Source organism: Mirounga angustirostris, unplaced genomic scaffold (genome assembly GCF_029215605.1).
Source record: "Mirounga angustirostris isolate CCGP_5_RB_7025 unplaced genomic scaffold, mMirAng1.0.hap1 SCAF_12, whole genome shotgun sequence".
NCBI classification, from domain to species: Eukaryota; Metazoa; Chordata; class Mammalia; order Carnivora; family Phocidae; genus Mirounga; species Mirounga angustirostris.
The window spans coordinates 15,709,768-15,724,503 of record NW_026991720.1 but is presented as its reverse complement, the minus strand read 5'-3'; the positions used below and the strand labels follow the sequence as shown (position 1 = coordinate 15,724,503).

The 14,736-nt window shown below is 44.4% G+C and overlaps 1 protein-coding gene across 2 annotated transcripts in view; it reads right to left on the bottom strand.

Annotated features, from left to right (window-relative positions):
* Positions 1-14,736, bottom strand: part of CREB3L2 (cAMP responsive element binding protein 3 like 2) — a 109,065-nt gene that overhangs the window by 43,742 nt on the left and 50,587 nt on the right. For both annotated transcript variants that reach the window (XM_045864206.3, XM_064574918.1), the window contains exon 2: positions 673-889. In XM_045864206.3, coding sequence (XP_045720162.1) covers positions 673-889 — 217 coding nt within the window. The remainder of the gene's footprint in view (positions 1-672; positions 890-14,736) is intronic.

The following is a 14,736-nucleotide window of genomic DNA, read 5'->3' as shown; positions in this document are numbered from 1 at the left end:
GTCTCGCCTGTGAACTCAAGAACCACAAGGTGAATGAATGGCTATACTTTAAGGCACTGATAATATGTGATAAAGGAGCTCAGACATGGAAGACAGTCACTCTACAGACAAATGGCCAAACAGCTTAATACTCTAAAGCCAAGAAAACTAGGTCTTCAACAAATACCTTCCTGACGGCATTGATGATGGGTAAGAAAGGGTCACCAAGAATACTAGGAATGCTCACCAAGATCTCATATACATGTGGTCAAGGGAACACAGTGAATATGGGTTAAGAGGATGCCCAAGAAGCTTCTGTGGAGAAGAGTGGTCAGAAAAATTCTTCCTCAGAAAAAAATGACATGACCTCTTAAAACAATGGACTTCCTGGAATTATCAACCAGATAGGCCAACCTGATTTGCAAAAGGATGCTCTGCTGCCCAATCCACAGGGTCAAAGAAAGCAACGACTACCATTCAGAGACAGCAAGTTCCCAGAGGACTCAGCCAGGGGTAAAGAAATGCGCCCCACGCCCCTTTGTACTTCCCCACAGCCCAAGCCCTAGGCTTTACACGGAGCAGGTATGTGGCTAAAGTGGGTGCCAACAAAAGCGTAACACACACTGCACGCCCCCGAGGAGCTCAGAGGCAAAGGTGCTGTGGTCCCAGGTGCTGCCCCTGCTCTGGGTTTACCGTCATTGATGCTGTCACCGGTGGTAACGTGGGTGAATGGTGACTGGGCCCGAGGCTCCTCACACAGGGAGTAGCTGTGCTCGGCCTGGATGAGAGGCGCCGGGGACGTCGGGGATGGCTCCACCTCCATCGACACGCTCTTCTCCGAGAGGAAAGGGTCATTCAGGAGCTGACCCAACACGTTCTGGGAAAACTCATCCAGGAGTTCCGAGAAGTGCTACGAGAAACAAAGGAGGAAGAACTCTTAACCATGATCTGAGAGTTACACAACATCCTAAGGCAAATACATCGTCTACTGCTTCAGATGAAGTCACTTACATACAATGTCCAGTTATCTATTGCTGTGTAGCAAACTACCCCAAAGTTTAGTGGCTTCTAATAACTACAATTTATTATTCCACACTCCTCTGTGGACTGGCTGGGCACACAAGCTCAATTCACGTGAGCTCACTGAGCTGGGAGGTTGGCTGGGAGCTATGTGGGGCCGGGCCAGCCGAATGCCTGACTGTCAGGCTGAGATTGCTCACATGATGGCAGAAAGGCTCTAACAGGGAGGAAAACAAAGCTGAATGGCCCCAAAAGTCACCCATCAACACTCTTTTGGTCAAGGCAAGTGACAAGGCTAGCCCAGACGCATGGGGTGGAAAAAGAGACTCCACCTCTTGACGAGAGGAATGGCAAAATCACAACGCAGACAAGTGTGGGCGGAGGACAGCACAACTCACCAGAGGCCATCACTGTAACTACCTACCACGTTTTTCATTGGGAATATTTTTAAATACCCTATCCTGTATTTCTATAGCATGAGGGTACTATTAATAGCAAGGTGCCAAGTTCAAAGGCATCAGAGGCAGCTTCTCTCTGCTCTCCCCACCATCTGGACTCTGTTCCTCTCCAGTTTTTCCTTAATCTCTTCTCATCCTCCATCTCCAATACCATTGACTCCTTAGCCCACACCATGCAGTGAAGATGATACAGGAATGGTCTATACACATATTCACAGGGACTCCTGTATCCCTTGTTTCACGGTCCCACACTAACAGAAGTACAGCCTAATCACTGTCCCTCACTGACAGGGGGAGAGTCATGTTATGAGGATGCGTAGAACCAGGTTTTTCAATCTCGGCACTATTGACATTTTGGACCGGCTAATTCTTTGCTATGCGGGGGGAGGGTAGGGTTTTTCTGTGCATTATAGGATGTTTAGCACCTACCCAATGCTAGCAGCACTCCCCCAGTTTGGAAACCGGAAATGTCTCTAGACACTGCCAAATGTCCCCTGGGTTGGGGGGAGGGAGGAGGGAATCATCCTTAGTTTAGAACTACCACTACAGACTACATTAAAAAATAATAACAACAAAATTAAGTTAAATTTGAAAGTCCATTTTGGCACCAGCTGCTAGAGCCATTTCGTCCTTCTTAACCTCCCTGAGTCACAGACTAATAGGTGTCATCCTTAGTGATTAAATTTTAGGGACACTTCTGGTATAGAAAGAAGTTACAAAAGCAGATACAGCAACAAGAGAACTGATTTCAAATGGTGATTCTTGGGGTAGGCAAAGAAAACTCTTGGGATCCACACGGGTACTAAGTCCTTCCACTGAAATGTCAATGAAGGTGTTCTGAAAATAAATGCACCTTGGGGATGGGGAGGCAGGAGGTTAGAGCTCTAAGATTATGGCAGTTGTAGGACAGAACTTCTCCTTTAATAAAGGAGAGAAGGAGACAACAGGGAAGAGACCCTTGTAGGCTAGGTCCTCAAAGTAGAGTTAGATTGGTGGGTTTTGCCAACGTCACCAACATGAGAAGTGGCTGCATCTCATCAGGACAGAACACAAGGAAGCTACAGGCCTTGGGCACAGCCTGATAGGCATCCGCCATCTACAAGAATAAGAGAGGTGCTTGGGGGAGAGTTCTCGGCACACAAACACACTTAGAACTGAAAAGCCCCTAGAAGCATCAACGGCAAGAATTCCCAAAGGTCAACTGCCTGCATCACAATCACCAGGAGACTTTTGTTTTAATCATTTTATAATGAAATATTTAAAACATCCGGAACAATTGTAGCAAACAGTATCATGAATAATTATGTATTCATTCCTTTGGGGAAAATCTTGTTTTTCCATGTTTGCTGCTGCAATGTTTTTTTCTTTACTCTTCCTTTTTTAAGAAATAAAACATGGGGCGCCTGGGTGGCCTAGTCAGTTAAGTGTCTGCCTTCGGCTCAGGTCATGATCCTGGAGTCCTGGGACTGAGTCCCACATCGGGCTTCCTGCTCAGTGGGGAATCTGCTTCTCCCTCTATCCCTCACCCCACTCTCGTGCTCTCTCTCTCTCTCACTCTCTCTCTCTCTCGCTCTCTCACGCTCTCTCAAATAAATAAATAAAATCTTTTTAAAAAAGAAAGAAAGAAAACATGAAGGGACTATTAAAGCTCCCACCCATTTCCCTTCCTCCCTCCCAAAGTTAAACAATACGCTGAACTTGGTTATCATCCCCATTCCTCTTTACATTCTTACTACATATGCATATTTCCATTACATACATATGAACATTTTAAACTTTAAATAAATAGTACCATCCCTCACATATCCTTCTGCAAATTTATTCTCTCCAAGAACTTTGTTTAGATTTATTCATGTTTATACATGCAGCTCTATTTCATTTATTTGAACTTCTGATTTGTATCCCACTGTATTTATCTATTTCTTCCTTTTTTTAAAGATTTTATTTATTTATTTGACAGAGAAAGAGAGACAGCACAAGCAGAGGGAGAAGCAGGTTCCCAGCTGAGCATGGAGCCCAATGTGGGACTCAAGCCCAGGACACTGGGATCATGACCTGAGCAGAAGGCAGACAACTGACTGAGCCACCCAGGTGTCCCTTTATCTATTTCTTCTTGAGAGATATTTAAATATCTTATTATTATATGTGATAATATAATAAACATTCTTGAACATAATGGTAAATTTTTTAAAAAAATACAAATCCTGTGACCCACCTTCAGAGGCTTTGAGTTGTTCAAAACCACCCCCACCACCTGTGCTTCTAATGCTCACTTCAGTTTTTCAACCACTAAAGGTCGACCCCAACCCCACTCACCTCCCCCACCCCTGCACACCCCACTTTACAATTAGTTCCCTAGAAGCTTACAATGTCCCTAGAGATCAAGATATGCCCAAGTCAGAGGAAGACTCATGGCTATTGCAGCCGCCATGCGTTAAACCTGAAATAGGTATTGGGGAGACGAAATAATAAAGACGACAACAGAAAAGCCATGCCTTTCCTGAGCTTGCCATTTAGGCCAGTGCTTCTCACACTTTGATGTCCATGTGAATCACCTTAAGACACAGATGGTGACTCGCAAGTCCAGGTGGACCTGGGGGTCTGCATTTCAAACCAGCTCCCAGATAATGCTGCTGGTCCACAGACTACACCCTGCAGAGCAAGGAGCAGAATACCTGCAAGGCTAAGGTTAAGATCCAGGTTTCTAGACTATAAGATAACCTGAAGTCAAGGTCCAACTCCCTCAGCAGGTCCCCAAAACAAATTAAAATACAAACTCAAGAGCTGAACTCACAATCCCTGTATTTCCCAGCCACAATTCTGTCCCCTGAGCAGCAATGTCAACTCCGGCCAGCTGTGCTGACCCTGCTAAACCTCTGGAATCCTGTTCTACCCTGAGGCAAGGCTCTCTTTGACTGCCCTGCTTTCCCATGGAAGCCGCCAGGTTGGGCTACTCAGCTGACACCATTTTCTTTCTCCTGGGCAGCAGTAATGAATGTTTTCGTGAACATCCCGCGAATAACCAGTAATAAACCTTCTCTGCTAACTACTCTGCTAACCATCCCTGAACTCTCCCTACTTTGGGTTTTGTAGTAATTATCACGTTGCCAAACAAAGTAGCCCTAAACGATAGGCAGTCCTGAAGAACTCGCAGTGTTACTGAATGCATTATGCTAACCTCCTCTCTGGAAAAAGAACCTCCTCAGGAGAAGGGACCAACTGTACCTGACCTCCACCCATACCTCGGAACTTTGCAAGGTGGTGAGCACTGAGTAGGTCCCAGGGGGATACTTGTGATTAAAAAGAGATTGTCCCAACTTGTCCCAGCCAGATGCTGTGACTCAGCCCAGCAGATCAGCTCCAGCTGGGTCTCCTTGGCAGATGTGGGCTCAGGCGCTCAACAGACAGGTTAATATCCCACTGCTGGTGCAGGGATGAGGCCAGAACTGGCCCATCACCACTGGCAGCCAGTGAGAGGGGGTCATACGGCCTTGGAGACCAAAAACCAGACAAAGAGGCAAAGTGAACCTCCTCAAACAGGGAGCCTTCCTGGATCCTGCAAAGGACTACGCATGGGAATCCAATTTATGAAATTTTAGTTGACATGGCATAATAGCATTTTACCATTCTGCCTAAGAGTCTAGTCAAGCTCTCTGGATTTACAAGGTATTTTCACAGCTCTCCCCTCAATCAATGCTCACAAGGCCTCAGTAGCCTACTGCTTGAGCTGGGCCTTGAACCAATTTCAAACTGACCGAACTTTCCCCACAGTATTCCTCCTAGGAAAGAGGTGTTTGAGCTCCATGGTCCAACTTCATGGAGAGAAGTTCTTTTCAGTATAACACCATAAAGCTGCTGCTGATCATCGATGATGATGTAGATAGGACCAAGTGCTAGGTCATCTGGTGGAGAAGTGCTTCACCTATTAGACTCTCAGAATGCAAGCGAGGTGCTGTCCTATAAGGCAGGCATGTGCCCATTCGCCAGTGAGAAAATGGGGGTTCGGGGCAGTCAGGTGCGCTACCCAGGGTTGGGGCCACAGGTTCTGAAGTCCGTGCACTCTCTACTACAGAACGCTGTCTCACTGAAGTCTATCTCCAAAGCTGACACGTAGTGGGGGCTGGAATTTCAAAAATATTCATATAGATTTCACCGACAGCCCGTCCACTCCTCCACACAAAACAGTCTTCCACATTCAGTGTAGAAACGTGCCAGGGATGGGGGGACCTGGGTGGCTCAGTGGTTAAGCAGCTGCCTTCAGCTCAGGTCATGATCCCAGAGTCCCGGGATTGAGCCCCTCATCGGGCTCCCTGCTCAGCGGGGAGTCTGCTTCTCCCTTGGACCCTTCCACCTCTCATGCTCTCTCTCTCAAATAAATAAGTAAAATCTTGAAAGAAGAAAGAAAGAAAGAGGGAGAGAGAGAGAGGGAGGGAGGGAGGGAGGTGACAGAGTTGTTACACGGGAAGGCTCCTAGCATCACACTAGCAGTAATGATGATAGAGACATGCATTTGCCCTTAGTGCGTCGTGCTGCCAAAGGGTTCACAGTCCCATCATAGAATCTCCGGGTTGGAAGAAACCTCCTGACAGGGCTGAACCCCTGCTTCATGACAGAAGTGTTCCTGGCCCACCTCAGTGAGGAAGGCAACTTGCTTAAAGAACCAATGTCAAGGTCTCATCTCCTCCTTATTTAACATCAGACATTTAATATCCTCCAGCCTGGCCCCAGCTGTCCTGTAAAGTCGTGTCCCCCTTGATTCTAACCCGTGACACTTTCATTCCAACCCTAATCATTTCCATATGACATTGGGTGCTACAGCTCTAGAACCAGACAGCTCTGAGTTTGAATCCTGGCTGCTAGCTGAATAGGCCTGTACAAGAGAACCTGAGGTCTCTAAATTTCAGTTTGCTCCCCCTGTAACATGACTAGAACAACAACACCAGCTTCCTGTTGTGAGGATTCAGTTAAATAATGCATGTGATACACCAATCAATTTTTTAAAAAGCTCTTTAGGGAAAAAGGAAAAAAAACCTATAAAAATGAAATCAGTAAAACGTTGGCATTTGTATTTGCTCACTGGCTTTTCACAGTGTTCTTGCTAGAAGATCCTTTCATTTTCCTATCCATTAGGAAACTATCTAAAAATATATATATATATATTTCTTTTACAGTCATCCTAGACAGACATAGTTGCAATAGATCTTTTACTTCCCTGACCAACTTCAGCTCTTGGGTGTAAGTATCTCTGAATTTGACATGTTTTTACTCTTCTTTGATGTCCCTCTCATTGCCAAGTTACTTAAATCCTTTGCCCTTGGGCCTTATAAACTCCATAACCAAGATGTAAACATTTTTAGCCAGCCCCCTCTGAGCCCAGTACAGACCACAGATCATATGCATTCAACAACTGTCTCTTGTCTCAATTTATTATCATTCTATTCCAGCCAAACAGTAAACAAATCTCAATTAAAACCTAGACCTCCTTACAATTAGAAAGAAGTGCTATCAAATGTTTAAAATATATGTCCATGTGTACAGATCAGATAAATTAAGAGAAATGCTTAACTTTACATAAATTACTTCCTTTATAAAAAAAAAAGGCTGAAGCACTGACGTTGTGTTTGTAGGTTATTAACCAGCCGTCAAAGGAGCACGAAAGGAAAGAGTGGTTTACAATCTGGGCAGCCTCCTGGGGCTAACAATCACCCCAAGAACTGAGGTCATGGGCGTGAGGAAAAGGGAGGAGGAGAAACACAAAGCATTCATAATTCTTGAGCTCAAATAAAAGGACGCATAGAGCTACTGAGCGGTCTTCCTTGTACTTCTGCGCACCACTGAGTTTTGCTCTTTCACCAAATACATTGAGCGGCTACTTTGAGCCAGGTGCCTTATTTATAAGATGAATAAGGGTCATCTTATAAAGAGATCACTGACATGAGATGCCATGCGAGTTACCTGAAATGAATGTCCTGTGTCCCTATGGAGCAAGGTGCTCAGAGAGTGTGTTCAAAGCAGTTTTGCCCTCCCGAGGTGGGCCGGATGGCATCTTCTGTGCTTAAGCTAACACGAGCAACCAGTCCCAGCCCTGGGCTTCTCTGTGTCACAATCATCTCTTCCGGATTCAGTTTCCTTGTTGGTAAACTCTGTGTGTGTGTGTGTTTAGGGGGTAGGGAGAGTTAACGACCGGACTTTGGACTTGATTTCAGTGGTTTCTCACCTCTTCTGATCTCTGGACCCTTTTGGGACTCGAATGAAAGCTTCCTACAGAAACAGGCCCACAAACGCAGATTCCCAGTGGCTCCCCACCTCCTCAAGCCTGTCCAAGCATAGGAGAGGAGGATTCCATGGATCTGCAGTTATAAAACCTCCAGCGGCGTTAACAGTAACAACACACATATAGTTATAGGTCATTGCTATCAACCTATTAGCTCTAGAAAACCTATAATTTTCTAAAATGTTGCAGGCACACAAAATGCAAAAGCTTTTCAAAACTTAGGAAAAGAGGGGAATGTCCTCTCTCTGCTTCTTGGGTTTGTCTGCCCCGTGTTACCCTGCCTTGGGCATTGTAGCTGAGGAGGCACAGAGAGGCACCCACTGGAAAGCAGCACCCAGCAGCTCCCTCAAGAGGCGGGGGGCCCGAGGCCTGCCCCGGGCTCCAGTGAATGTGCCCAACAAAGGTTCTATTCTCCAGGCCTCCTGCCTGGAATGGGGCTGGCTTGGCTGCCCGCATCTGGCTCAAGGCTCACTCTCAGGCAGGGGAAGAAGGATTTTTAGTGAAAAATTGCAGCTAGGAGCCTTGCCCAGAGCACAGAGTGCTTCAGAGACTTGCCGCCACCGACAGACATAGGGGACGTGGTCGAGGCAAGCTGACAACTCCCAAAGCCTCAAAGAAATGCAGAGAAATAATTTTGAAGGCATACCTCAAATTCACTTTAGAAACCAAGGCTTCCCTCCAGCAAACACACAGTTGGCCAGTATTAGACAGGAGGGATAGAGGGAGGAGGGAGGAAAGGAGGTGGGAGAGAGGGAGGAGGGAGGAAAAAGGAAGAGGGAGGGTAGGGGAAGGAGGGAAGAGGAAGGTGGGGAGGGAGGCCACCTTCATGGAGAGTACTCCTTAGACCTGAGTGGATCTTGCCCTGCAAACAGGATACAGCCAGATGCCTAGTAGGAAAGAAAACTAGCTATTCTGTCAAAAATCACAAGAAAAAAAAAAATGGCTCACAACTCAAACCCTACTAGAGTAAAACTTCAAGGGCACTCCATTTTTTGCTGGTACCAATATTAAGGTATAATACATATGTCTCTAAATAAAGAAATGTGGGGTTGAGCTTTAGAATTCCTTATTACACAGGCAGTTTGAAGGGGTTTTTTTTGGGGGGGTAGTATTTTCAGTAAAGTGATATATATATGCTTTACTGAAATTTCATAAGCAGTAGGAGAAATTGTTTCTTAAAGAGCCCAAACATCCAACCGTTGGTTTATAGTATCCAGATGTGCCTTTCTTTGTAAAAAATAAAAGGTACGTGAAATAGGCTAGACCAGGCATTGGGGGAATGTCTATGAAAAGGAACCCTATTATAAATCCATTGGTAAGGTGTATTCTATTTTTTGTAAAAAGAGTCACCCCTAATTTATTTATTATGTAAATATGAATTTTTATGTGATATTTGTTTCCAGGGAAACACACCAATACTAACTCCTTTTAAATGACATAATTTTTCATCATTAAGACAAGTAATGATGCATTTTCTCCAAATGCAATCCAATCTTGACGGTCTATAGCAGGTCTTCTTGCTTAATGATTGGAGTGAAAAAATTCATTATTTCATTTTATACAAACAAATCAGCTAATGAGAGTAAGGGAGAAACACCATATGGGTGGCTCCTGCTGACAAAGGAGAGCACAGAGATTCAGAGTTAACGAGCACAAAGAAATTAAATCTGCCTACTTCTTAGTTCATTTATATATATATATATATAGCTGCAAATGCCCCAAAATGTGCTTCTTAGTTCTTCTGGAACCCAAACCAGCCTTAGCCTGATAGAAGGCTTCTCCCTTTATGGCTTAACAGTATCTAACCAGTCCCTACAGAATAAAAATTATAAGAAAATATAATAATTGATAATAATAATATGCCATGTTGAACACACAGTGCTTTACACAGGACAAAACACTTCCACATCATTATTGTATCTGATCTCGACAAGATCAAGAATTATCTAGAAGGTGGGGATGGGGGCTGTGGAGAAGAGGGGACTAGGTCAGGATTCCTGGTTTCCAGTTCTGTTCCCATTTACTTTCAGCATCGCCTGCTGCCTCCTGAACACTAACACAGAGAACTCAGTAACCAGATTCCTGATTCTCAAATGCTTTTTGAATTGTAATTTGGGCCTGAGACCAGGACATCCCCTCAAATTATGGGAGGAAATTCTTAGGATCCTTTTAGAGCAGGCAGAGCTGTTCCAGAAATAACATATAATCCATATCAGATGGACGAGTCCTCTTTGATTTGTTTTAAGAAACTCAAACCATCCCCTGGAGTCCTTCTCTTGCCTCTTCCTTCTGCCACAACAGACAGCTGAATCTCCCCAACAACAAATTCAAAAATCATGATCAAGCCAACCACCCAAGGTGGAGGCAGTACAGAATCAGCCGCTTTGTTCTCTCCATCCGTGGTGGAGCCACAGAGACCGGGGATGTTGGCGGCAGCCATCTTGACAGCCATTTCTTCCATCACTCAGTCCCTAAGTCCAGACTCTGCCTCCGCATTGCCAGTGGGAGCACTGGTGACCCAGCAGAGCTTTCTGCCTGATCTATACCACATGCCAAAGCCAACAGGTTTACTTTTAACCCTCCCACACTTAAAATCCCCAACATAATGCAGTCTAAGTCCAAACTCCCCACAGAGTTAAAATAGATTTAAACTTCTCATGCACCATCTCCCAAATTCTCTTGTTTCTTCCCAATTGATGTTTTTTCCCTTGTGGATAATCCTCCTTCTGTGCCCTACCTTCAATTTGCAGTTTTTACCCTCTTATGTTCTCATTATGTAATAAGCCTCCCAGCTGGCTTATTTTGGCCAGTCTCTTCTGACTGTGTCTCCTGCCTCCTCCACAGACATAACTCCTCCTCCTCTTAGGTGCCTTCTACTCTAAACAGAGAACAACTCCATCTCTCTACCCCATCACTCACCTTCCACTCTTCACCAGGAAACAGCCAGGGCATTCCCTCAGGGCCTTCAACTTTAAAGAAGGCATAAGACAGTCATTGTTTCTATTCTCTTGGGTCTTACCTTAAAACTAAAATCTGGTATTTTGCCATTCCAGAAAAACTTCTGATTATGACAACAGGCTCCAGATCAGAGACTGATGAAGCTTGAAGAAATATTGGAAATCCTCTGGACCTATCTGGTCATTTTAATTTGAGAAAACTGAGGTTTGGGGGATTATGTGAAATCTTTACACTCTTGATTCTGTAACGGGTGGTGAAACGGAAAGATGGTAACTATCATAGGGATCACCAAACAACTGACTGAAGAATCCCACAGACTTCCTTCATGGAATTCTTTGACCAAGACATACATTTTGCAATGGGACAATTCTGTCTCGAGTTAAGATCCAATGCCAAGGATGTCAGGTGTGAAAAATCAAAGAAGCCATAAAGTTTTCATGAAAAAAACAAACAACCCTATTTATTTATGAGCCAGATATGTCATCAGATTACCAAGATCATCTCATCCCTAGAATGCCATGCTAGGAAAAAGGGCAAGTGCTTCAAGAGTGCAAGATACTATCTGTCTTCTCGTTCAAATGCACACAGAGTGACTCACTGCAAGGAGGCACCACTTCACCCCCAGATAAGAGCAACAGGAATCCCACAGGTTGCCAAACTAGGAAACCCAGGCAAGATCTGGCTTAAAGCCACTTAGACTTCTGCTCTCTCAGATCTCACATGCATGCTCCACCTCCCTGGAATGCCGGCCTGCTGAAATACACCAGAGGCTCTTAACCATGCGAAGGAGTGTTCCATCCACTGGAGTCATGAGTCAGAACACATATATTCTAGATCAGATCTATAGTTTTTAGCAGTAACCTTGAGCAAATCACTCATGCTTTCTACTCCATCTGAAATTAGGAAAAATACAACCTGCCTTTCAAAACTGTCACAAAGATAAAAAAAAAATTTGTAGATGGTCTGATCCAGATATAATACGGTGTTATGGCAAATAAACATTGGCTGAGAACCATGAATGGGCTATGACCATGAAAGCCACAGCCACCCACATAGTTATTTCTTACCTCCTCTTGACCAGCCGTTTAACAACTGCAAATATTGGGAGCGTGGCACCTGTTGGATGTCTGCTCCTGCATGTTCTTTCCTCTTATGAAACCCAACCAGCTGAGGTAATGAACCCCCTTCTATCTCCAAATGCTATTAGAATCAAAGAGCTCAACAGCTTGGTCAGGACAGAAATCTTGGGACGTGAGAAGTAAAGAACCACCAGTTAGTTAGCTCTCTGTTAATTGTGAGATTGGAGAGAGATTGGAAAGGTAAGCTCCATTATTTTTTTTAAAAGATCTATTTATTTACTTGAGAGAGAGAAAAAGAGAGAGCATGAGCAGGGGAGGAGCAGAGGGAGAGGGAGAAGCAGACTCCGAGCTGAGCGCAGAGCCCAATGCAGGGTTCGATCCCACGACCCTGAGATCATGACCTGTGCTGAAATCAAGAGTCAGAGGTTTAGCTGACTGAGCCACCCAGGTGCCTCAACCTCCATTATTTTAAATGAAGAAGCTAAAGCTAAGAGATGCCAAGTCACATCCTTAGAAGCAAAACTTGATGTTTATTCACTTGGAACAGTTTCTTTCACTAATAAGAACTCAATAAATCCTGTTTCATTGTTATCATTGCTACAGACTTTGCTGAAATTGGGACAAATTATTAAGCATTTCTCTGACCTATCAGGCTATTAACACTATAAAAGACTGTGAGGCTCATTTATTCCTGGTGATCTCATACTAGATTCTAGTTTGTTCATTCACTTACTAAGGGGCTCGGTGTTCAGTGCATCAATTCTTAATTGATAAATCTCCTTCTTCCCCTTTTGAAAACCAGGCCCACATCTCCAGTCTTAAACCCTGATATTCCTCCATAGATCACTATTATGAAGAATCATGATTACATCCATGTTCCTTCCATAATTCTCCATAGATCATGATTATGGAGAATCATGATTACATCCATGTTTCTTTAGTGCTTTTTCATTTTATCCAGCAAATTTTCATGGAAACTCCTCACTCAAACTTTTATGAGAGAACTGGTCAGAGCCAAACTGGATTATCAAGTGTTCACTTGGTGGGGCACCGACAAGAAAGGCCCAGAAAACCCAAAGTAAGCCTACGAGAAGAAAGAGATCATCACCCAGGGGGCTACTGAGAAGCCATGACAGAGCCAGCAGAAGGCAAGAAAAATAGGGCAAGGTGGTTGTGAAAAAATGTCCGGGACATGTTCAAAGACACCTTGCCCTGACTGCCAATAGCAAAAGCCAAAGCTTCCCCAAGATGGATATTTCTGGTTCTCAAGTCTTGCTCTGGAAATGGACTCCAGGTGCCCCAAAAGGTATCCGTCTATGGGCTTTGGCCAACGGGCTGATATTCCGTCACATAGCTACCACCACACCTTTCCTCTTCATTTGACCTCAGAAGGCTTGGAGAATGTCTAATGAAGGTGAAAAAAAGAAAGCCTGCATTCTCTTTCTAAGAAAGACCATGAATGGAATGTAGCGATCTCAGGGTTGTTATGAGAATAAGCAAACTGAAGATATTTTGCAGTCCCTCTGGGAAACAACGTACGAACCCCACATGTGAAAACTTAAACAGCTTAATTGTGTATTTTTCTCCCAAAAGACAATGTAGGGCAACACTTCTACAGTTTTTTCATTATTTAACAGGAGTGCATACTTGCTTCCTGAGTCACAAACAGGGAGCATGTGCTCTCCAGTCATAAAAGGTGCTTTTCCCTTATGCCTGAAGCCAACGGTCTCAGAAATTACAGAAGGTTTGAAAGTAATGACGATGCAATGCTTTTGTGGGGGCAGGGAATGTTTTGGAAAGAAAGCCAGCAAAGTTTCATTAATAAATAAAATAAGAAGTCCAAAGGGCAGCTGCTGGGGTAGTAGAAGGAATGCTCTATTTGGAATCAAAAGGTCTGGGTTTAGACCTAGCTCTGTCACAACCTGGCTCTGTAACTTCAGACAAGTCATTTAACCTCTCCGGGTCTCTTTTCTTAGAATACAAAATAAAAGACTAAAACCAGCTGGTCTCCCAGGCCTCCTGCAGCTCTGACATTCTGAGATCAGTTATGACGTAGGCGGCCTCTGTTTCCCCTCACCAAGGGGAATAAAACAGCCTGAAAACAAATCTTAAGCCTGAGTCAGTGTTGCCTGCAACTCCTTCTCTCTGGCCTTTTCTGAGGCTCTTTTGGCAAAGAATTCGTACCCCTGAGGATGACTGAGCTAACAGCTGGACGGTACTTGGCTAATTCCTGCCTTTGAATAGCTGGCCTAGGAGACAAACAACCAGACAGGATTTTATCAGAAAAAATGACTCAACTTTTGCAGGCCAACTATAGACGGAGAGAACTATCTAACCTAAAAAGTGCTGTACTGCTTTTCCCTGGCCCACACTCCCTCCCATGGACCAATATCCTTCCAGCCTTGGCTATGCAGAACCACTCCAAAAAAGGGGGGACAGAGAAAGGACTAGACAATTTCTAGGAAGCCCCAGAAGAATTCATGGCTCTGGTTTCATGTTTTCTGCTCCATTCCTTAGAAGAAACCAAACACTGAACTGGTGAGAATTTCTCAACCAGACTATGTTGTTATTTTAGGTAAAAAGATTCTCCATTGATTGGAATTGTCCTGCATAACCCAGGGCCCCCGAACACTAAATGCTAGGAGCTTCTCACTCCCCATCATGACAACAACCCATGGATTTCGAAAAGCCAAAGAAAAGAACTTGTGATATATAGACTCAGGCGGATCATGGAGGATGTTTATGTTCATCTGGGTTCTTCCGTGGGTCTGTTTTCATTATTCACAGGAAATGTGGCAGTAGGTCAAAAAGTTCTCTTGATGGATGTCTGGGTCATTGAATTATTTTCCCTCCACTGCTCAACCACCCGCCAACATCTAAGGGCCCCTCTCCCCACGAATCCTCATACTCTCAACATTCGCAAAGCTCGGTTTTCTAATAGGTGAAATCTCTAACTAACTTTTAAAGT